The sequence below is a fragment of the Chroicocephalus ridibundus genome, chromosome 8 (genome assembly GCF_963924245.1).
Source record: "Chroicocephalus ridibundus chromosome 8, bChrRid1.1, whole genome shotgun sequence".
Taxonomy (NCBI): domain Eukaryota; kingdom Metazoa; phylum Chordata; class Aves; order Charadriiformes; family Laridae; genus Chroicocephalus; species Chroicocephalus ridibundus.
The window spans coordinates 2,351,507-2,374,709 of record NC_086291.1 but is presented as its reverse complement, the minus strand read 5'-3'; the positions used below and the strand labels follow the sequence as shown (position 1 = coordinate 2,374,709).

Genomic DNA, 23,203 nt, shown 5'->3' with positions numbered 1-23,203 from the left:
TACCTCCTACCAATATTTGATTGGTTAGTAATTTCCATACGATTACATCATCAAGTTCTAGCTCCCACACATACTCAAGGGAAAGGTCTTCACCTGGGCAAGGGTCGTCTTGACCTATGGCTGTGATTTTTAGTATTATAATGAAGGTAGTTCAGCTTAGGACAGTAAGAATTTCACTTTCCTGCCAAGTTCGCTAAACTTCTCAAAACATGTAGATTAGTACCATCCTCAAGGTCCTTATGCGCGATGTGCTTCCTCAAGAATGATACAATACTTGCCTACCTTGATGAGGAGTTCTTTTCATTTAGCTCATGATTGATAAATTCAAGGATAGAATCCTCATTATTCGTGAGAATACACATAAGGCCTTTCAACACTAGTTACTAATATCAGTTCAGGGATATGCTTTGGTAACACTAACGCAGCTGAAGTCTCAAGTGCTCTATGACATGTTCGTGTCAGCCTACACTTTCCGTATTAGTTATACAAATGCTATGAAACAGAGACTGAAAATGCCATTTCTTCTAATACTCAGGAAAAAGATTAACATGGAATCAAGGACGGTGAGTTATAATGAGATGCATTCTTCAGCTGCCAAGTTCTGCTGACCAAGATCTCTGAGCAGAATGTGCCACTGGCTCCTAGCCAGCAGCCTGTGTAAACACCACTGGAGCTGCATGTAAACTGGGCAAAGCTATGTTAAAAGGTTAATGCAGGACAGAGAAAAGAAAGTACATCAGTGACTGCCCACTCCTGTTTGCCCACACTTAGTATGCAAAGTCATCTGTTCTGATTTTTCAGTCCTGAAAAATACTAACATAAAACGGTGAGTTACTACAGGAGTCTGAAAGTTTGTATTTCCTTGTCCCCGCCCTGCCCTCCCTTGGCAAGTAAGTGTGGCAGCTCTCGGAGACAGAAGAATTTAAGGCTTTTAATGGACTACAGTGCCTTTGCTAAAAGGACAGTAGCCAATCCATAGATCTTTATTGGGTCATGTTTTCTTAATATTGGGGAACAATGTCTTCTGCCCAAATAACATTTGCTTTTGAAATCAAAGATCGTGAACTTAATTAATGCCAATGTTTGCTGCAGCCACTGATGAAGAATCACTCACTCTGCAGTGTGAGCCGATACATTATAAAGCATCAGACATCAGGAAACACCACATGGTCAGAATATGTTGACAATGGCACTACCTGTTCATTTCCATGGACTGAAGACACACATACCATTACGCTTTTAGCCATGAATTCAATTGGAGTTTCTTCAATTAATTTTAATTTAACTCTATCACAGCAAATGAGCACAGGTAAGAACACCGATTAGTAACCACTTCGAGATGTGGGAAATGCTAGGAATCCTTGTGATGCTTTTGGACAAAGCCTTCTTTGTGATAAAATTCCCTTTGTTAGAATAAAAAATGTTTTATGATGATATGTTCAGCTCTATATGGGAAACAGATTCTATATCTCACCAACAGAGCTATTTGAAAAATGAGAATTCTATCTTATGAAAATCTTAATGATCTTTTGGTTGGGAAAAGAGTTGTCTTTAACTGGGCTTTCTTCCCTCCACTGACGGAATATAAAGTAAGTAATCAGAGAAAAATAAAACCTTACTGTAGAACTGATCTTTCATCTATTTTGTCTTGGAAACACCCAACATTCCTGCTAGGGAATGTTTTGTTTTTTCCAAAATGAAATATGGTCTTGTTTCTCTGGCTGCTCACCTGACGGGCTGCCAGAGTACATAGTTTACAGAGGTTTGGCTTTACTTCCTAAGCAGCCTCTTCATTGATTCGGCTGCGCTCCGCTTTATTAATAAAATAAAGCCTATTGCTTTTGAATACTTCAGTTGTTTAACATTCATATGCAAATACATGCGGTGGAAACATTAGTGCTGTCTATTCTTGGAACTTTACTGCTGTGATGCAATTTTTAAAGCATTTTTATGGATAAAAATCTTTCTGATGTTGTGTATAAGCATGTTCTGCAAACCCTATGGTTGGAAGCAGATGTAATGGGAAGCGTTTGTCCGACTGGATTGTTATCTTGGTATATTACTTAGAGAGATTTGCTAGGATTTAGCTTACAAGGCTCTCAGTGCGTGCTTTACTAGCTAAATGTTGACAGTTCAGTAGTTGTTGATATTTTTTAGTTAAGGAGAGCTAATAAGGGAGGTGCACATGAGAATCAGGATATTTGTTTGATGTCTGGTAAGAAACTTGATCTATTTAGTGTTTGGGACTAGTTGGTGTAAACCAAGCTTTGCTGACTTCAGGAGACACGTTTGCCTGTGTGAACTAAAGAACAGGCTTTATTGTCTAGAAGATAATTAAACAAGTAAACGATAAGGTGCCGAAACCATAACAGTTATTCATGTGCGTGTCGTTTATAGTATACACCTCTCCTGCTGACCCAGCTCTCATCTCCCCTCGGAGCTCATGTAATTCACAACTGTTTTCTCCTTGTTCTGCCAGTGAGCATTGTGGAGTCGCTTAGCGCTTACCCAGTGAACAGCACTTGTGTGATATTGATTTGGACGCTTTCACCTCATATATACGTGATAACATCTTTTATTATTGAGTGGAAGAACCTTAACAAAGAGGAGGAGATGAAATGGGTGCGAGTTCCTCCAAATATTAGTAAATATTATATTTATGGTGAGTGTGCACTTGAAAATATAATACATTATGGTAATTGTTATGGAACAGAAAAACGTAGCGTTGCTGACTTGTCGGATTCATCCCCCCGCCTCCTTCCCCCTGTCTGTCTCTGATGGCTTTTATGGTGAGGACCAGTAGAGCAATTCTTGATTATCACTAGAGGACTGACTGTAAAGGATTGACTGTTGCATTAATAATCAGGTTAACACAGAATGAAGCTCAGGAGCATGTTCATTTTTTGGCAATGCAATAAAATTAGTTCTGGAGTATTGAGTACACCAGCTAATTATCTCAGTTAATATGTGAATGCCATTTGCATTTTGGCTTTAACCGTAGAGATTTTTCCAATAGCTCCATAAAGGTGTTAATTCCATAACAGAATAATGTTAGATCATCCAGTATAGATTAATAGTTTTAATCTTCTGATATTAAAGTATGTATCTATAAAAAATGGCTTTCATTATTCCCCTCTCTGGGCTGATCTGAACTCTGATATGTGACCAGACCCTCTGTGGAGGTAATTGTTTAAAAGGAGGATAATAGTTTTGATTCAAAAGGCTGATTTCCTCTTTCCAGATCACTTTATTCTGATTGAGAAGTACCAGTTCAGCCTGTACCCTGTGTTTGCTGGAGGGGTTGGCAAATCCAGAGCAACGGATCAGTTTACCAAAGGTGACCTATGGGATCTTTCTCCATGTTGTTTATGAAATAGGAGCTTGTAAAAGTAAACTTCAAATGCAGGCAAAGTCTGTATCTTCTGAGAAAAAAAAAAAAGTCAATAATAAAGTAATTGTAATATAACTATAGACAGTGATCTAGACTTCAGTTACTTTAATTTGAAAACTTTGTGGGATTAGTTGAGTGAGGGACCTGAATTCCCATACATCTAACTTAACAGCTGAGATCCCAGGTCCCTGTGATTCTTCATTCTCCATTTGTGGAATATTCTCTCATTTCCTGTGCTCTGATTTCATTTCTTAATAGCAAGGGAGCTGTGGGCACCTCCCACGGGGATGGAGGGAGGAGTCACCTCAGTATTTAAAATAATTCCTTCCCTTTGCTCTAATTGTTCTCCAGGTAAGGGATTGATGTGCAATAAAACTGTTTATCAAGTGCGTTTAAGCTGTTGTTTCTGTTTGTTATTTCCCCATTGCAAACTATTTGTTCACAGACAAATTATTTTACTGTGTTATTATCTGAATTCTTTTGATTTCCAGGTGGATATGAAAATGAGAATAATGCCAGCCTCTATGTGGTTCTGCCAATAATTATTTCAACCTCGGTTTTGTTGCTTGGAGCATTGCTGGTTTCGCACCAAAGGTAAGTTGGGCATTGTCATATGGAAGTCCCAGGTGGCCTTTAGAAGAAGGTGCCGCAGCTTCGATGGTGCCTGTCTGCTGAACTGGTGGGCAGGGTCTTTCTGGGGAAAGTTAGGAATTATTTTTATCGTATATTTGATGTACTGTACCGAAAGGCAGTGGACTCTGGAATACGGCACGAAGAATAAAGTGTCTTGAGTGCACGGGCTTGTTACCTTGCACAAGTCAGTCCATTGCCCTTTCGGGTCTGGTGCCCTTGCAGTGAGATGATGATCAGTGCTGTTTGTTTTCACAGTATCACTGTGAAATCACAGTATCACTTCAGCCTGTACCATGTACTCCTTACTTTTGCAGAGTGATTTGTGGGCAAGTTAACGAGTGTCACGTGCTTTGAATTTGTAAAGCGCTATGAATTCCATATTTAGTTGTTATCACAAGCTAAGGTTTGAAGTAAAAGCCAATTGAAAAAAAAACCCTCTGAGTTTTGTGGAAGGTGGGTTGGGTCATATTCAGCAAAGACTGCCTGTTACCTTTTATATTTTGCAAAACTGCCACCTGCTATGCCACTTCTTTATTTATTTTTTTTCTATTAAATTTTGGCCATCTATAATATCTAAAATGATTTTTTCATTGTCATAGTGTACTGGATAAATAAAATTGCACAGATTCCTTTTCTGATGTAGCAAAGGTGAAGGACAGCAGTACAGAATCTATGAGAACAGTACCAATTCCAGAATCTCCTTAACACTGCAGAATTTCCTTAATATTTCAGAATGAAGAAACTGTTTTGGGAAGATGTTCCAAACCCCAAGAATTGCTCCTGGGCACAAGGAGTTAATTTTCAGAAGGTGTGTATGTCCCTGGTGTTGCTCCTTCCCCCACCCAATGGGTCTGGCTGCTGTTTGCTCAGTGCTGAGCTCTGCCCGTTGGTTGGATCAGGCCCCACCTGAATTACTGAAACAAGCACCGCGGAGCCTCTGAAGCTAGCGATACAGTGGTTCTCTCGGCTGGAAAAAGCTAATATCTGGAAATGGGCCAGGACCAGAGACCAGCATCTCTTTGGAACGTAGGGGGCGTTTAAATTTCCAGGCAATTAGTAAACCAGTTGCAGAATCCCATAGGTGTGATGCTTATGCGCCTCAGTGAGTGCCATGTGTTTATCAAAGGCCAAATTTTTTGCTGGGGTAAACTGCCTCTCCCTTTGGCATGGGAATCGGGAGCCGCGAGGTGATGAGCTGTGACAAGTAAGAGTCTTTACGTGGCCTTAGCCAGTTTCCACCAGCAGACAAAGCTTCTCGTGGTCCCGAGACAGTGTGTAATCATTGAGACAATAATCTATAATCTAATAATCTTCAGGCCTGTTATTTCTAAAAGAAGGAGCATCTAATGGCAAAAGATTTGTCATGTATTTAATTTGTGTTCCCAGTGAAGGTTTCTTTTCTCATCTTGTATTTTATTTCATGTCATTTAAACAGAGAATGGACATTGTTTGAAGTCTAATCATGGTCACTGCCTGCTGAACCACTGGGGCAACTCCCAGGCTTCCTATACAGAATTCTTAGAAGGTTTTTCTGTTAATATTCAGAAGACAGGAAGCACAGATACAATACAATGCTGATTTGTTTAAATATAACGAATCCTGGAAGTAGCTCTGTCAAAAAACTAAAACGCAAAAATTAGGAGCAAGTGCCATATTACAGACCAAAACAGGGTTTGTCACTTGCTCAGGCAGAAGCACTTACTCTTGATTTGGCGGTTTTTAACTCTTGTTTACTGCCCGCCTGACTGAGGCTGTGACTGGCAAAGGGCTGAATCCTTTCAAGTCCTGGCTTTCAAAGGGACTTGAAAGAGCCCAGCCCTTCCCAGGATACAGCCGCGGAAGCAGAGACATCAGACTGGTTTGGGATTTATCCAGCTTGAGTGCAAGGTCTGCCCAGTTACTGACTTCACTTGAAAGTGTTTTTTTTTTTTTTTTTTTTTTTAATACTAATTGAGTATTTGTTCTAATTGAGAGCTAGCTTGGGAGTTTCCACTGACTCCGGGCACATCAAAGTGATCGCATCTCTTACTTGCACAAGTACTTGGTTTGTCCCATTACGGTTCTTTTGAACTTTTTACATGCATTTGGGTGCAGCAGCAGCTCGGAGAATGCAGAAACTGTGCGTCTGTTTGGCCTTACTGGTTTTTTGTTTGTTTGTTTGCTTGCTTGCTTTTTCCTGAAAATACCAACATGCATGTTACTTATGGCTTCTTCATTTGTTATTTAAATATTCAGACATTAATGCAATAATCGCTAACATTAGATCTGTGTTTGAAAAAAAAAAAAAAACAACAAACAAGCCAGAACTCCTCAAGGAAAATCTGATTTCAGTGGTGTTAGGGCAGTTTCTGCATATTTTTGTACTTATAATTTTTTTGGTGGCTTTTTAATGTGCTGAAGTACTTCTCTGATGCATCATGCTGTGTGTTTTAATGTTAAATGAAGCTCCCGGGAATCCTTCTGTTGGGGAAGATGCAGTTGCAGTCGGGTGGAGGGAGGAGTGGGTGTTCTCCAGCCTCATCGGCTGGCGTTAGTGGAGCCTCTGGCCTGCTCTGGAAATATAAGTGCGTCTTACTTGCACAGGTTATTAAATCCCAGACCAGTCTGACGTGTCTGCTTCCATGGCTGCATCCTGGGAAGGGCTGGGCTCTTGGAATGGCTGTTAGTTGCAGGAGTATCAGTTGCATCGGGTGCACCCCTATTCGTCTATTTAATCTTTTCATCTATAGCAAAAGGAGCTCGTGACAATCCCCGCTGTCCCCAATTGCAGAGGTGCGTGGAGTTTGCATGTTAGATTTAGCACGTTGGAAATGATTCTCCTCACCAACTGGTGGAGCTGAGCGTATTAAAGTTGATGAAGCCTTAACTAGGAAAGGAGGGTAAAGCTGACACCCTGCTGAAACTGCTCCAGATTCATGTGCCTTGTTCCATAATTAACGGCAAAGAAATGATGCATGCAAGTATGAAAGAAATTGAAGTCTGACATGATTTTTGACAGCTTGTTATGCAGTAGAAAGCATGCCTCTTCGGTACATTGTACTAATCTTACTAGGAAATGTTGCTTAACGCTAACGGCACTGAAGGCACAGTGCCTGTCCTCAGATTAGCATCATCATCTCTCGCTCACCTCATGGGTGTCCGGGGCCAGAACAGGTTCTTTGGCACCATGTGTTGAGGGCCAGATCCTGTTTTGTACTGTGCATGGAATTTCCAGTAGAAAAAGCAGTGTGCAGTACGTGTCTGGTATTTTTCCTTAGTTGTAATAAGCATTGATCATATAAATAGATGAAATACCACTACTGGGAAGTTCTGATGTATTTCTGAGGGCACTTGATGTAGAACTCCTGTCTTGTTCCTGGTACATATCAATATTAAATCCTTGAGTCCGCATCTGATCATTACTTTGTATGTTCAGTGTAACACATTTGGTATTTGGTACTCCAGAACTGCATTTAGAGAGCATCATTTTATCCTGATTTTATTGGTCACAGCAGCAAGAGGTTAATAATCTAAAAAGGTTAATAATCTAAAAAAGGCAAGTCCTGCATCTAGACTTTGTCTTGCAAGCCTTTATATGTATAATGTCAAAATCATAAAAATTCCTCTTATTTGCTCAATAAAATAGTAAAGAAAAACAAAGAAGCTTTAGGACCTAATGTTGAAGAAATTACTTAGGCAAACTACAAATATTTTACAGGGAAATTAATATCAATCTTGCAAGGACTCATGTATGAGACAAATACAACTCAAACCCTAGACTGAACAGGAGGGCAAAATACAACATTGTTTGAAATTCCTTATTTGTTTGGACGTCGTTTCATCTGGTCAGCAGACTTTGGGAGCTGCTGACCTGAGATTATGGCATTGCTCTTGAGGTTTATGGAACTACTTCTTGTTTAACACGGTTTGTGCCCAAATTATACGATACCTGCTTATACTGTGGAAATACAGCACCGTTCGCCCAGCTTGCTCTGGCGTTGCTGATGTTCTGTGGTTTTACATTTTCTCGGGATGTTGGATTATGCATTGTATTTGATTAAATACCTGACATGTTTTAATAAGTGATGTGTCTGAGTTGACAGATGGTGGCCTTTGCCAAACGACATACCTGTCTGCATGTGATGTATTTAATCTTTGCAGGCAATATTATCTGTATGCTTTCTGTGTACCCTTATGCAGAGTTTGGAAGGAACATAAGCCACCTCCGCTCGGGATAAGCCAGCTGCCGGTTGCAGGAGGGCAGGTGTATCAGGAGGAAGCATGGTTTCTTGGTTGTTCAAAAGATTCCTCATAATACGTGTCTCCCGTTTGAAAATGCTGCTGTGGGCAATGCATGCTGGGCGGATGGTTAGTCTGCTTTGGCACAGCAGGGCCTGCCTTCCTCTGTCATTCCAGCATAGACAGCTTTCACCGGGCAACAGAAGTTATTATTATGGCTTGATGTATCCAGTATAGCAGCAGCCTACCCCTCATTTCAATAGCTGGTTAATTTTGTATGTGGTTTCCGCCATCATTTTGAAGGCTAGGAGAGATTCCAGCGTGCAGGTTGGTCTCAGTGTGGGAAGGTGATGGAGTTGTGTGGGGCAAGTACCAAAGCAGTTGGAAACCAGCTCTGCCAGGCGAGGGCATAGGCGTTACTGTAGCTGGTCTGGACTGGACTAAAGTACCAGCCTAAGATATGCAAGTCAGTTTACTCTTTTCTATAATTGTATACTAGTCTCAGTATTTTGACATGTTCCTAGTTGTTTTGGCAGCTTTCCTGCCGTAAAATATGGTTTGCTAATATACACAAAATCTGTTTTTATCTATTTGTTTTGTCTTGAAATTCATCAGGAAATACATGTTTTTCAAGTGCATTTTCCTTCGTAGCTAGGAGTTCCTGTTTTGCTGTCAGTTCATGCTGTTGTATATTTTATGTGCATACATTAGGTAGTAGTAAAGCATACATTTCTCCAAAATAAATGTGTGTTTCTCTTCATGCAGTTCAAACATACAGCTGCTTTCAGATGGGAGTGCTCTAAAAATACTATGGAAAGGCCAAATTTGATGCTAAATAATACAATCCTAGCAGGGAAAGTTACTTTAGTTGACGTGTAAATGATTAAGACTATTGTTTATACAAACTAAATAAAAAGCCAAGGAAATCTAAGGGTATAAAACCTTTGTCTGGCAAAACACTTGTGTGTTCTTTAACAATATGTGCATGTTTATGAATGTTGAAATGAATGGGACCATTCAGCTGCTGCACTTTCAACTTAAAGGATGCGCGGGCTTGGCTGCAGCACTGAGCACTTCACAGAGCGCTTGCTTTGCAGCACTTGACTTTTTTTCTCTTGTCCCTCAATCTTCATCTACATGGAGACATAAAGAAAAGAGGAAATATGTTTTAGAGGATTTTTCAACTGTATACTCTTACTAAAACTATGGGGGTGTTGTTTGTGATTCTTAAAATCGGTAGCTTCATACTGAAATAAGGCTATTAAGTAATAGATGAGCATTAAAATATATCTTTTCTTCTAGCCTGAAACTTTTGAGCATCTTTTTATCAAGCACCGCGAAGCAATGTCATTTGAGCCTCTTCTTCTGGAACCAGAAATAGTGCTGGAGAACATCAGTGTTACTAAAGCATTGAAAAAAGAAGACACACAAGATTTTTTAGTAATTGACTCCATGTTTACAAAAATTCAAGACTCTGAACATGACTCTGCTTGCTCTAGCAGCCATTTCAGTAGTAGCAGCTTCTCCGAGAGCTCCCACGATGACCAAATCAGTGGAGAAATTACAAGGCAGTCCAATATTAAATATGCTACAATTATTAGTAACTCCGGATCAAGTGGGCTTTATGAACAGAAAGTGAATCTAAGAAGTTGTTTTGATAGATGCTTCCTAGCTGAGGATTCCTTAGGCACCTTCTCAAGCAGTTCTTGGGAGGTGGGAAACGGGGCATTCCTCATATTACCCGATCCGCCTGGCCGGCAGCCCAGCAAGACTCTTTCCCTTTCCCTTATTTCTTCAGAGGGATTCTCAGAGCCTTCAGATCAGGATGACACTTTCACAGATGGAGACAGTCCTGAGCGGAGCCTGTACTACCTAGGGATAACATCACTGGAAAAAAGAGAAAATGAGGTTTTTTTAACAGAAGGTTCCGGGGTGATGTGTCAGTTCCATACAACTGATCTACTGAAAGATGCGGGGTTTCTTCAGCTAACGCCTCCTAATTTAAATGCGTTTATCCAAAGTAGCCTTAAGTATAAAGCCATTGTGCCCTACATGCCGCAATTTCAGATGACTGCTGCCAAGGTGCAAGAGACCACAAAGAAGAACTCTTAAGTCACCGTACCGTAATTTGATACTCTTAATGTTTGGGTTTTTAGGTGTTGCTACGTTCCCCTGTTTTTCCCTCTCCTGACTTCTTTCAGGAGCTCTCCTGTTTTGAAGCTGGGTTACTGGTTCTATATTTGAGTGCCAGGATTTCAGTAGAAAGAAATTCTATTTCTTGACCTAATTGTCAAATGTGAGGCCTTCCTTTAGAGATTTGATTGCTGCCAAATTATCTGTTGTTGGTGCCTGTTAGGTGTATGTCTGAGCACCCCGGTGAAGAACTGCACTTGAAATTGGACTCCGTGCCGTACCCGTGGAGGTGAGAGGATGGGATGTGATCCGGATGCTGCCTCTGCTGACGCTCAGTCCGCAGGCTCCATGCTGGGCTGTGGTCTGTCCCCAGGGCAGAGCCGTCCACAGGTCTGTAGCCCCAGCTGGCTACCACGAACCTACACGGTCACCACATTGCTGGTCTGCAGGCAGAGCACAGCACCACCTTCCAGTGGAGATAAGAGACTCTTCCTCCAGCTGGGGGGAGGTGGAGGAAGTCGGGGCTTTTGCAGGCCTTGCTGTGGAGATTCCCAAACGCTCCTCAAGGGCTGGGAAGGATTCGAGCAACACACACAAAAGCTCCTTTTTCGTGCATTTACAAAGTGTCCCTTCGCAGTCCCGATGTGGATTGCACCCAGTTCTGTAGCAGTGGGCTTCTTCCAATTTATCGTTGTCCAACACGACCATGTTTTCCACAGGGGTGAGCACAGTGTGTCTGTTGGCACTACAGACCCAGACACACGTTTCTTCTCTCTGGTCAGGAGTAAAGTATCTCTTCTCTTCAAACACGTCAGCAAACTGTGTGTTGAAAGAGCTTGTTCTTGTTTTAGGGTTTGCCTGGGGACCCCAAGGGCAAGACATAAAGGAGTGACATAATATGTAGATTGAAATACGTACACATGCTGGTTTTGGGGGGAAAGGCTTGAACGGGTCGTTTCGCTGGGAATGATTTGGGACACTGTGTGCTACAGACTGAGTCGACCTGGATGCCATGTGAACCCTGGACGCTCACAAAGACCACCAGGTTATGGTGTATCGGTGTCCACTTGGACTGGTGGTAAAAGGAGGCACTGTAAAAATACCGGATGTATTTGTTAGTCTTTTGTTGTTTTTTTTTTCTCCAAAATCCTAATGTATTTATTGCTTAGCTGACATCCGCGTTAAATTGAGCCTGTGAATACACAGATGGCCCACATGAAAAAGCAGTCGGAACGCTGTATTTCAGGTGTTGAAAGGGAGGCCCTGACCAATGGCAGCAAATGTAGCTGCTGTTCCGGGGTGTCTTTTATAAGAAAGTAAATTGAAAATATTCAGCAGTAGCATCAAAGAGCTTAAGAGAAACTGTGAGGCCAGAGCCGTGCTGAAGAGTGCATCAGAGTATAAAACACTCCCTGCAGAAGTGGCGGTTCCAATAGCTAAAGGCTTACGGTACTGCAGGAAGAGGAAGAGAATCAAAATTCTCATGGTGTGGGGGGTTATCTGGATAAAATTATGTACTTGGAAGGAAAATATCCCTATTTTTGTTGTTGAAAATGAGATTCTAGTACAAATGGTACTGCCATAAAACTAACGTCTCTTCCGAAGCCCTTTCCTAAGATCCCCCAGTAGAAAAGGCAGTAATTTGACCCAAGGATCGTGTATTTTTGATCTTCGGTGAGCTAAGCTGCCTGTACAGGCTTGGAGAAGTCAGTTTGCCTTCACAAGCCCGGCTCCGCTCGGCTGAAAACCTGCAGATGGGAGGAAAATTACATCTTGCATCTCTGCTGTATTTTCTGGGATAAGCAGGTAAAGAAAACCACACTTATTTGCAAGCGAAATATATTTTTTCTACTTCATAGTTAGTAAATATTTTTGTATATGTGCCTTTTCAAAGAACTATTTTGAGGAGCTAAGAAAGATGAATATATTGTGTATTCCAAAGCTAAATTTCTGTAAAACTTAGATAGGCAATTAAAAACAGAAGGGCAGACCCCAGCAACAATAGTAGATGGTAGGAGAGGTGTGGAAACGCTTTAATATATTAGTGATAAGAAATCCTATAGAGCAAAAGGGACCAAAGCAAGTATTTATCTGCACTTTGAATTTAAGACAAGCTTTACCAAAAAACCCCACCGCTTTTTCTCAAACTAGCTGCTAACCTGGCTCTTGCTGGGTGTCTCTGTTTCTGGATGTTGAATATGACACAAATGTAATGTACTTGTTTCAAAAATACTGTGTGTGGCGGGGGCAATTAAAACATGTTTTGTGTAAGTGTCCAAAGCTCCTTGTCACTTGAAAATGTGATTGAAGGCTGCAGGGACAAACCTGAAGTCTTGAAAATGTTCCTGTAGAGTTCCAGGAGTAAAGCTGTGATTAGCACCCCGGTGAATGCTAAACTTAGAATTCATCTGAAATAAGAAATTCACTCCTGCCAGCACGTGAACTTGATGTGGCGAAACCTCCAGGGCCCTGGAAGTGCCACAAGGACAGACTCAGGTGCTGGATTCTGCCTCTCCTGACGGTTTGTCCACCAGGTCCAACATCCCCTGGAGTCTGAAGATGCGGCAAGGCTAGCGTAGGTGGGTGCCCCACCAGCCCCCCCAGCCAACGCCACAGGGGTCCCCTAAATTTGGGGTGGAAGAGCTGGATTCCTGCACGTCAGCCTTCTCCTCTTGCTACCCTGGTCTGCAGGGGTAACGTGACCTATTGAGACGTGGTTTTGTGCCAGATCCATAGTATAATTGTGTCACCTTCTCTCCGGAGGAGAGATTCCCCTCCCGGTGCCCCGCAGCATACCCGTCTGCGGAAACTCCGTGCTCTTGGGAAGTGGAAAGGGCAGCGCGGTTCTCTGTAGACTGGAATAATAAATGCGTGGCTCATCATGAGGTTTGGATATCTTTCATTACAGTGTCCAGAAAAATTAATTAGTTGAGTTTGGAGATGGTCTTTCTCAAGAAATTAAAAGCTCCCGTTGATTTTACCGTACAAAGTCCTCATCCAGTAGCTCTGTAAGGACAGGAGTACCATTAACCCTGGGAACGATCAGCTGAGTGACCCAGTGAAGGCTTTCCTGGGAACATGGGGAAATGCCGGAGTTATTCATCTGTCCCTCGTGCAGGACCCCGACGTGCCTCAGCGCTGACGGCGGGAGAGCGTTTGCAGCCTGGACTCGCTGGGATTCCTGCAGCTGTGCTCGAGGGTTGCTGCGTGAAAAAACTACTGCAGAACGCCTCCCCTTGATGGGATTTGGGAGATACCCAGGTATCGCCGCCTTTGGGAGTCTGCCCGCTCCTCCTGGGTGATTCTGCCATCCCAATTGTGGTCTTTTCCTAATGGCCACAGCATGTGGTGCTCCTTAGAAACACAGGTCGACAGGGTATTTACAAACATCCCTGCTCTGAATGTAAGAAATGCTGTAAATATTAGCTGATCTCTTCTGCTTCAGCAGAAAGAAAATATTTGAAGTATGATTACTGTAGAACCAAGCCATTGAATCCCTTACTGTAGGTGTGCCTTTTCTGAAGCAACCTCCATGCACGTCTCCAGTCCCCGAGTTTCTGCTAGTGCAGGTAAGCCCAGGTCCCGACCCACAGTGAAGGGCTCACCACGGCTGTAGGGGTTTAGTCAATGAATACTCCCTAAAACTGGCTCTCAGGCTGGCATTTTCATCCCTGTCGAATGGACATTCAATCCCGCTCTTCAACTTTCCTCGCTCTTGTATAAAGCCAAAATCTGCATATCCTGAATCCACCATCTGCTGCCGTCTGCCTCTGCCCTGGTCTCCGGTTACGCTCCCGCGGGCAGCAGCTGCCTTTGGGAGAAGAAATTAAGAGCTGGGGTCAGTTACCGTGTTCTTTTCTCACCATTCTTTTTCCCCCCACAACTTCAGAATACTTCCCGTGCCGGGGGGATAAGTGTTTTATTCCGTGTTTACAGTGGTCTCCTCCTTTCACAGGGCAGCCGCTACACGAGCTTTATGCAGGAGCAAAATCTCCTCTGCTTATCCTGGGTGAGACAGCGCCGGGCAGGTACGGTGCCTGGGCAGAGGCATTTCCTAAGGTAATTTTGGAGGGTTGTTTTCCCTAAGGAAGGAGGCGGCGCTCCTGCCTTCTCTCGGTGGCTTCGTGCCTGGCGCCGTGTCAGGAGAAGGGCAGGGGCAGCGGGTGGGCTCCTGCCTGCCCGGCTGCCCGTGCCAGCAGCTGGGCTTCCTACCGGGGTCGGGTTTTGGTCCCTGGAGACCTGAGGCTCAGTTCCCCTCTGACGCACTGGAGACACGCTCCAGCCCGGCAACGGAGTTTTGTTTGTGCCTGTAGTGAGTTGGAGTGTTGATTCTGAAGAGCAGGTACGTCATTTTTAAGTACGCAGGAACTCTAAACGCTGTACAGGAATTGTATCGGCAAGCACGAGCCCTTTCAGGCACATTTCTTGTGAAAGCCAGTGAAATTTAAATGTGCTGTTTCCCATTTAGAATTGAAGTCATCAGAGGTGAACAACTGCAGAGGGAACTGAGCTTCTGTATTAATCTCCCGAGGAAAATCTTTTCTGACAGCTGAGCTGTTGTGGCCGGAATAGGAGGTACCACTGAGCTTCCCCCCCATTGCGGAATCATAGGATCACAGCATGGTTTGGGCTGGAAGGGACCTTAAAGGCCACCCAGCGGCACCCCCTGCCCTGGGCAGGGACACCTCCCACCAGCCCAGGTTGCTCCAAGCCCCGGCCAACCTGGCCTTGAACCCCTCCAGGGATGGGGCAGCCACAGCTTCTCTGGGCAACCTGGGCCAGGGGCTCACCACCCTCACAGCCAAGAATTTCTGCCTCACGTCTCATCTCAGTCTCCCCTCTGTCAGTGTAAAACCCTTCCCCCTCATCCCATGGCTCCCCTCCCTGCTCCAGAGTCCCTCCCCAGCTTTCCTGGAGCCCCTTTAGGGGCTGGAAGGTCTCCCCGGAGCCGGCTGCCCAGGGACACAGATATTCCGCCCAGCAAAGGGCTGCAGGGAGAGGTTCACACTCGGGAGTTGTGCGCTCAAAGCCGACTGGAGCAGAACGGAGCCAGGAGCCCACACTTGGTGCCTGTGCTGGGCTCCGGACCCACCTTGGTGAGAGACCTGGGCACAGCGAGCGGGGAGAATCGCTGCAGAAACACATTTTGGAGCGTCCTGGTGCCACCATCAACCCAGGCTTGGCTGCGGGAGTAACTCCGCACAGTTTCTGTTTGCTTCTGATAGTGAAACTGTTAATTCTTCCCCATAAATACACCTATGCCTTTACTACAAATAATTCAGTGTTAATTCACAGTAAATTCCCTCATTTTGCAGAGATTTTAATTTATTTTTGCCATGGCTCCACACGTACCAGGAAAGGCCTTTTCGGTTTAAACTGGACAAGCAATTCGGAGGAACCATGTGCAGCTTCCGACGTACGTATTAAGCCCTAATATTAAGCTCTTGCAAGTTCATTTTGGAAAGCGCTCAGGGCTATAGCTCAGTTATCTAAGCAAATTAATCAAATGTGTCATTATTCCTTCTACATGTCACTTGCAGCTACAGTTAAATGCCCTTTTTTTTTTTTTAAAAAAAAATGCGATTGACGTTTGAAGCAGCAAGAATTTTCACATTTTGTTGGTGTGTGGATTGTTATCCTGTCTTTGAGCCCTGGCTCTGCCCAACCAGCCTTGGGCTTCAAAGTCGGCAGCAAAACGGGGTTTGGGTTTTTCTTTTCCCCGCGCATAAACTGCGGATTAATTTCTTCTCTCTACGTGGCTTTTACTTCTGGAGCATTTACGGTAATAATTATTTCTCGCTGATGAGAGCGTAACTTGAAACGCCACTTTCCGACAGCATCAGAGTAATTTTGTGATTAATTTTGTGAATAAACTGTTTATTGTTGATGTTGAATAGGTGTTTGCGAGCCTTTGCCTAGCGTGGGAGCCCCCCCCGGGATTTCCCACTCATGAACTCCATCATTGATGTGGATTTTTAAATTGGGAAAATCGTTAGTTTTGCTTTGCAGTTTACTGGAACCTCGAAGAGGCCAGAGTTGCTGTGTAACACCTGCCGTTTCTATCGGCTGGCTCTCAAATCGTGACATACGGTTGCCCCGCAGCGTCCCACGCTGCGCGGCCAGACGCAGGGCAGAGCTCAGCGGAACCAGGGGCAGGTGTCCCCGCTTCCCCTGGGATGGAGGATCCGAAGGGTCTTTTCCAACCTAAATGATTCCTTGGTTCTACGATCTGGCTCGTTGGTCGCTCACACGCCTGGTCCGTCCGTGTCCGCGCTCACAGGTGTGGGACTAACTGATAGGAAGAGCAGATTCCTTCTCCCTGCCCGAGTCCCTCCCTCGTTCGTGCGGCTGGCACAGCGCGTGTCACCTGCTCGGTGTCTGCTCTGCTTTTTGGCATTTCCCTCCCGGCTTTTAGTGAAACGTTCCGTGACGAGACGCCGCAGGTTGTTATTTCGAGCAAGCGGACACAGGCATTGCTGTGAGCAGCCCCTGCCCCGCAGCCACAGACTTCAGACTGATCTGGGGCAGAAATGGCAACACGAAGCCCTCGGGCACCCTGAAAAGCCACCCAGTCCCATGGGAGCTGGGTTGTCCCCATCTCCCCTTCCCCGAGGAGCCACGGTGTGGGGCTGCGTGGGGAAGGAGCCCCCACGTCGTGTCCGCACCCCGAGTGGTTCTGCTTTATGAGCCCCTGGGTGTTTCTTTGCCCTGTGACCGGGCGAGTGCCCTGCGTGGCAAAGTCCTGCTTTACGGATGGGTCTACACCCGGGAACTGTCTCGTCCCTGCGGGCACCACAGAGTCGGGAGGGACGCACACCAGGCGTGACCAGCCTGGGTGGCACCTCTCTGCCCCGGGAAGCATCGAAGTGATCAAATGGGTCGCTTTTCCTGGACATGTAAGGAAAAGCCCTGCGATGGAAGCAGGATTTGCAGCTGGGCGCTGGAGGGGAAGAGGGACTGATGGAAGCAAGCAACGGAGACAATGAAAGTTGTTTTTTTCCTAAGAAATATGTAGCTGTTTTGTTGCAGGCTGGTGGTCTTTTTGCCTTTAAATAAACGCAGAAGAGGTAAAATTACCTCTTTTTCTTTTATAGCCACTGTCCCCCTGACGGCTCCATGGGAGAGGACCTGAACCCACAGCTCCCCCCCTCCTCTGCGCTCGCCCAGGCCAGCGCCCGGGGAGCCGGCTCTGAGCTCGGGAGTGGATGGACGGGACGGGGGGGCAGGAGGAGACAGGACGCGCTCCTTTTACGTGTCTCTCTGTAAAAAAAAAACAAAAACAACCAAACAAACCTCCAAACAATACATGTGCTGCGGAAGGAGCGTTAATTTTTGGAGATTCCCAAGGCTGTCTGTAATACTACAGTATGCTGCGCTTCTGGAGCGTGGTTTTATAGTTATCTGAATATTTTGAGTAATAATATTCTATAGAATACAGTTGGGTTTATCATCCTGTTTTATTCTAGTTCTACTGCAGTGAACCCCCGCTGTCGGTAACACCAGTTATCCCTACTGACGAACGTAAGGGGATGGCGACGCGACAGGGTACAGCGGGAGCACGATGGCTGGGGAGGAGCGCAATGGCTGTGGGGGCCGTATGGCCTCCCCGGGGGTAAGCAGCGCGACCTCGGGCAGTGCACAACCTTCTTCCTTCCTGCGGTTTATATTTAGAAGCCCTGCAGGTGAAGCGTGGGGACGCGGGGAGCCACTGGCCGCAGGCAGGTTTCCATCCCCTGGCAAGTTTGGGAAATCATCCCGCGAGCACCAGCTGGGGCCGAGCTGCCGGCTACGAACGGCTATTTCTGTCCTTCCTTTCGGCACAGAATTAGGGCAGAATCTGTACTTCATTTCCTCGATTCCTCTTTGCTGGGACGCGGTTTCACCGAGCCGCGCGTCACCCTCGCCTCCCGCGGCGCAGGATCCGGCCCACGGCACACGCACCCACCGGCCTGCGCGGGGGGAGCTGGTGGCCGGGAGATGGCGACGTGAAGGCGAGAAGAAACGTCCCCCGCACGCCTGCAGCCGCTCCCTGCCCGGCCGAAGCCCCGCTGTCGCCCACTTGCTCTCTGTTCCGTGGGTCGCTGCCGGCCGGGGGGGGCAGAGGAGACCCCCCACCTCCTCGCCGAGCATCCCTGCAGCCCTCTGGGACGCGGGCTCGGCCTTTCTGTGGCTGCTACCAGTGAGATCTGTCCTGTCCGGTTAAATCTCAGCGTGCCAACTCAGTGTTTTATGGTAATAACACAAAACTTCTCTGTAACAAAATCGCCAGCCTCATAGGACACTCCAAGAGCCTTTAGGCTGTCTGTGAGCTACTGGCCCCCAGATCTGCGCAGGGCAGGAGAGAGCCCGTGTTTCTCTGCAAGAGTTCAGCAGTGCCATTGTACAACCTGGTCTCCCATCCCGGGGATGGAGGAGTGCCTGATGCGCCGGCATGGGCCAGAGAAATGACAGGAACCTCATGGAGTTCAACCAAGAAAAGTGCAAAGTCCCACACTGGGGAGGAATCAGCCCCCAGCACCATCACCAGTACAGGATGGGTGCCAACTGGCTGGAAAGCAGCTCTGCAGAGAAGGACCTGGGGGCCCTGGTGGACACCGAGTTGACCATGTGCTCCCGGGGCAAGGAAGTCCCCCAGCACCCTGGGCTGCGATCAGGAGGTGATTTAAAAATACAGAAGCGAGCAATATGCGCTTCCAGTAGTTACCCAGCCTGTGATTTTGCTGTGGATATTCCGGTTTATGTGTTCCCTATTGCAGAAAGAGTAATTAAAATGCAAGTTTCTGGTGAGGATTTCTGTAAGAAGGATGATCCCATTCCTCCAGTCCTTCCTTCCTTCCTTCTGCTGGGAAAGCAACAAGAATTAATTTCGTCAAGGCTTGAATGAAATCCACAGGCCCTGGTGGGCATAGAGATTTCTCCGACGTGCAACAATAAACCACTGAGATTTCAGCATTTGACCCAGTGGCCGGACGCTGCCGTTGACAAAGACGCGGTGGCAGCATTGTGGCTCTCACAATGGAGCGCTGCGCTGCTGGCACCCAGCCCCAGGAAGACCAAAAGGACCCGCAAAAATAATTTCCTTTCAAGAAGAGCCAAACTGGAAACATGCAGCACCCTCGTGGATGGAAAACCGCTTGGTTTTGGCAGGTGTCATTCTGTTCACTAATTATCCTAAACAAAAGAAGAGTGAATTGTCTGTGCGAGACTCTAATTAATTACTACCCATCAGGAGCTTCTTACGCAAGAGCTGTCATCAGCAAAGCAGGGAAAGGCACTGAGAAACTCTCACTAGGAGATCTGAAAATCAGTCTTGATGGCTTATGAAATAATGCGGTGTCCTGCTGTTAGGGAATGAATGGAAAAACAAACGATGAAGAGAGATGGAGGAAAGGAGATCCTAGGGGGGGGCTTTTAATGTTGATGAAAAGCCTCGGACAGCGAGGTCTCTGGGCTGCGTGGAGCCTGTGTACGATAAAGGTCACGGCAGCGCACACTTCTGTTCGTATTTCAGCTGTAATTAGAGTGCCTTGTCTTGCCTCTCTCGCCACCAGCGATGCACAGCACCTCTTTGCATAGGCCTAGATGGGTCCCTTCGGAATGCAAATGAAGCTCATTTCCCATCCCTGGAAATTACTTTTAAAACATCCGCTTATGTCTTTAAACCCGAGCACAGCATTAAGGACAGATAACAAACGCGAAAACTTTCTGGTGCTACTTTTACAAAGCTGCTTCTCAGCAGAGAAACTCGTTTCAATATTGAAACCAACGGCTTGTCAGCGACGTCACTTTGGGAGGAAGAATGGATGTGATGGGAAAGGCAAGGAACAGACTCGCTGTTAATTCTCCCAAATCAACGCTGGCAAGACAATGCTGGGAGACTTACAGATAGGCGGGCAGGAGACGCAGCGCAGGCTGGAACTTGTGCTGGAAAGAAACACTCAGAGACTTATTTCAAGCTTCAAATGATGATTAAAGAGCGGGGCCAGAAGAGCCTGGCAGCGAAATAATTATTTAGTCTTCTGCCTGCCTAATGTCAAAAGCGAGTTGCAGAGCCCGGGTGCTGTTTTGTAGAACAGCTTGCCATCCCTCTGCTTTCGGTTGTGTGGTCGTGAAAACACCAGCTGAAGAGCTGTGCAGCCGCGGCTCCGAAGTGGGGAGCGATGGCTGCTCCGCTCGGGGACCCGCAGAGCGCCCTGCTGGGGGGCTCGGGCCTCAGCTCCCTTTCTGCACCCTCCCGCGCCCCCGCGCCACGTCCTCTGGCCGCAGCAGGAGGAAAGATGGTACGGAGAGATTCCTTCCTACAACTGCGTCTAACGTGGGGGAGGTTTGCTGGGTTTCTTCTTGTTTTCGAGCCGTAGGATTTCGAAATGCACTCTGAAAATACAGACAGCATTTTATTTGCACCTTGCCCTCAAACTGTGGGTCCCTTTTGCTCTTTTTCTGATATGAAAATAGGTGTTGAATTAGGAGCCCTGTCCTTATCACTCTGCGACGATTAACATCCAATTTCCTATCTGGGGTTTAATAGATTGCTCTCTAAACACTTGGAGCTCTCTAGCTGAGGCAGCCGCTCCGGCGTTGTTGCATTAGCTAGGTTAGAACTGCACTAGCTTTTCAGAATTCAGCATATCTGAAGACAATATTTCAATGCAAGTGCCGCTTTGTGACACCTTCGCGGAGCTGCCCGGAGCCATTAAGCAGTGACAGTGACCAGAAGCACGAGCCAGGTTAGTGTCATTGTTCGAGGCAAACGAGAAGGGCCAAAAGCCAGCAAGAAACGAGCTCTTCACAGCCCGCCCGGCTGAAATGAGCAAAGGAAGAAAAAATTCAACTTCGATGATGATTTGGAGACCGTGGGTTTGGAAGTACAGATTCAGCCCCACATTTTCTAAGCTGACCACGCACCTTCCGCATCCATTGCTGAACACCCTCCGTCCTGCTTCCTCCATCGCCAGCAGACACAAACCAGCTGGCCCCGTGTTTAGCACTCCCCTCTGCTCCCGTCCAATCTACGGGCAAATACAGGGGGGCTTCAGAGAGCAAATATCTCCGCTGCTGCCATTACGTCGGCAAAACAAACGACGAGGATTGAGTTTAATACGCACCGCTCCAATCACAACCTGAAGCTGGTCTCGCCTGCCATTGAAGCGGTCGGAAGTATTCTGACATTCGGTGCTCTAAACAGCTGTTGTTCGTTTTATCTTGTTTTCTTCTAACTTATTTGGATCAGTTACTGTCAGGCTAAAACATAGAAGGTTTTTCTTTTTGTTTTAAAAATTTGCTCTGTTTTTTTTGTAGGCAAAATGTAGTGTGTAGAAGACAGTGGGACTTTTCTTGCCAATTTGAGATCCTTTTTTCACACTGCTGGAAATCACAGGGTTAGAATCTAAAGTCTAAACGGCTACTGCTTTGGTATGTTTTTAGAGAGCTGATGTTAATTAGCTGACCCTAGTAAATTAACTGATTGGTAAAATGGGTTATGTTAGTGGAGTTGTACCCTGACTGAATTAGACACAGTTTTTGGACAGGATTTTCTAGATCTAGTGAAAGACCTAGATGCAAACAAGAAAGCTAAATAGGATCTTATCTGTGTAAGCCTCCTTATGTGGAGAAAAATTACTTCCCTGTGCATTTACTGGATTAACCCTGCAGATTGTGCCGCTGTCTTCTTTATCCGGTGTTACCGACAGACCAGGAGCGCTTGGTCCGGCTTGCTCGGAGTGCTCCGTGCCCTATTTACGACATCCAGTGACCTGGGAGAGGAAAAGCAGAAGGCTGGCTCAAATCCTTGAAAGACCATGATTCCTAAGGAGAATGATGTCCTCAGTCCAGATGAACTACTGGAAAAAGGGATGAGAAGCACGGGAGCGCTAACAGCCAGCGTGCAGGGACACGGTCCTCCTGCTGCTGAATTTCTCTCAGGAAAAACACTGCAACGTACAAATCTAATTGTAGCTCCTAACAGGCCGTTTGGAGCCATCCATTCTTCAGGGCTGAGCAAAACACGTCGAGAGCTGAGGCAAGAAGTGTGAAGTGGCAGGAACCTGTCACCTAGACACCTTCCAAGACAAAGCGTCACAGGCCAGTTTACAGACATTCGTAAACGTTACAGACTGGCAGATCAAGACCAGAAAAAGGAGGCCAAAGTCTGTGGAAGAAGCACCTCTTTCGTTACGTGCAGCAATGCGGTAGATGGGATGAGACCCCTGTACGTGCCTCGTGCTTATGGTAGAGTGACTCTGATGTGGCTCTTGTCATTTTTCCTGGTAGCAAAAGAGAGCAAATCACTTTGCAAGGCACGTATGAGAAGTGGGGCTCTATTTCAGCTCAGCCGTGGGCCTTCATCCCCCACCTGGGCTCTGCTGGAGGAGCGTAGTCTGTGGCTCCATCGCACGTGGCCATGGCCATGGATCCTGTTGATGCCAGTCTGTGGACTGGCTTCACTTCAGGTCCGACTCATCGCTACGGACCCGCCCAGCAACCACTGGGATGCCCCAAGAGCCTCAGGACGGAGCTTGGAAATCTGCCTGGAGGAATGATGAGGTAGTAAGGTCCATGTTAGAGCAAAACTGGCACAAATCTCATAAAGTGCAATAGCTGGGGTTTTTTTAGATCACTTAAAATTATTTCTCCTAAGCAGCTGTAAGGAAATGATAAGCAGAACAGATTAATTGGTTGAGCATATATCCAGTTGGGGTTGCTGATGTGCGAATACCCTGCCAGAAAAAAACTAGTGCATGAACAGAGTCATGGAATAACGGAGGTGTTCCTCCAGAAGGGGCTCTGGAGGTTGTCTAGTCCAACCCCTTGCTCAAAGCAGAGCCAGCC

At 46.1% G+C, this 23,203-nt stretch overlaps 1 protein-coding gene across 4 annotated transcripts in view; it reads left to right on the top strand.

Annotated features, from left to right (window-relative positions):
* The window catches only part of LEPR (leptin receptor), a 44,202-nt gene extending 28,970 nt beyond the window's left edge, over positions 1 to 15,232 (top strand). For 3 of the 4 annotated variants that reach the window (XM_063343769.1, XM_063343770.1, XM_063343768.1), the window contains 6 exons: positions 1,093 to 1,309; positions 2,480 to 2,662; positions 3,242 to 3,337; positions 3,883 to 3,985; positions 4,757 to 4,832; positions 9,545 to 15,232. In XM_063343769.1, coding sequence (XP_063199839.1) covers positions 1,093 to 1,309; positions 2,480 to 2,662; positions 3,242 to 3,337; positions 3,883 to 3,985; positions 4,757 to 4,832; positions 9,545 to 10,354 — 1,485 coding nt within the window. In that variant the 3' untranslated portion in view covers positions 10,355 to 15,232. Of the gene's footprint in view, positions 1 to 1,092; positions 1,310 to 2,479; positions 2,663 to 3,241; positions 3,338 to 3,882; positions 3,986 to 4,756; positions 4,833 to 8,203; positions 9,492 to 9,544 lie in introns of those variants that run through there. The other variant, XM_063343771.1, reaches the window with a different exon arrangement.
* Positions 15,233 to 23,203: the final 7,971 nt, after the last annotated feature.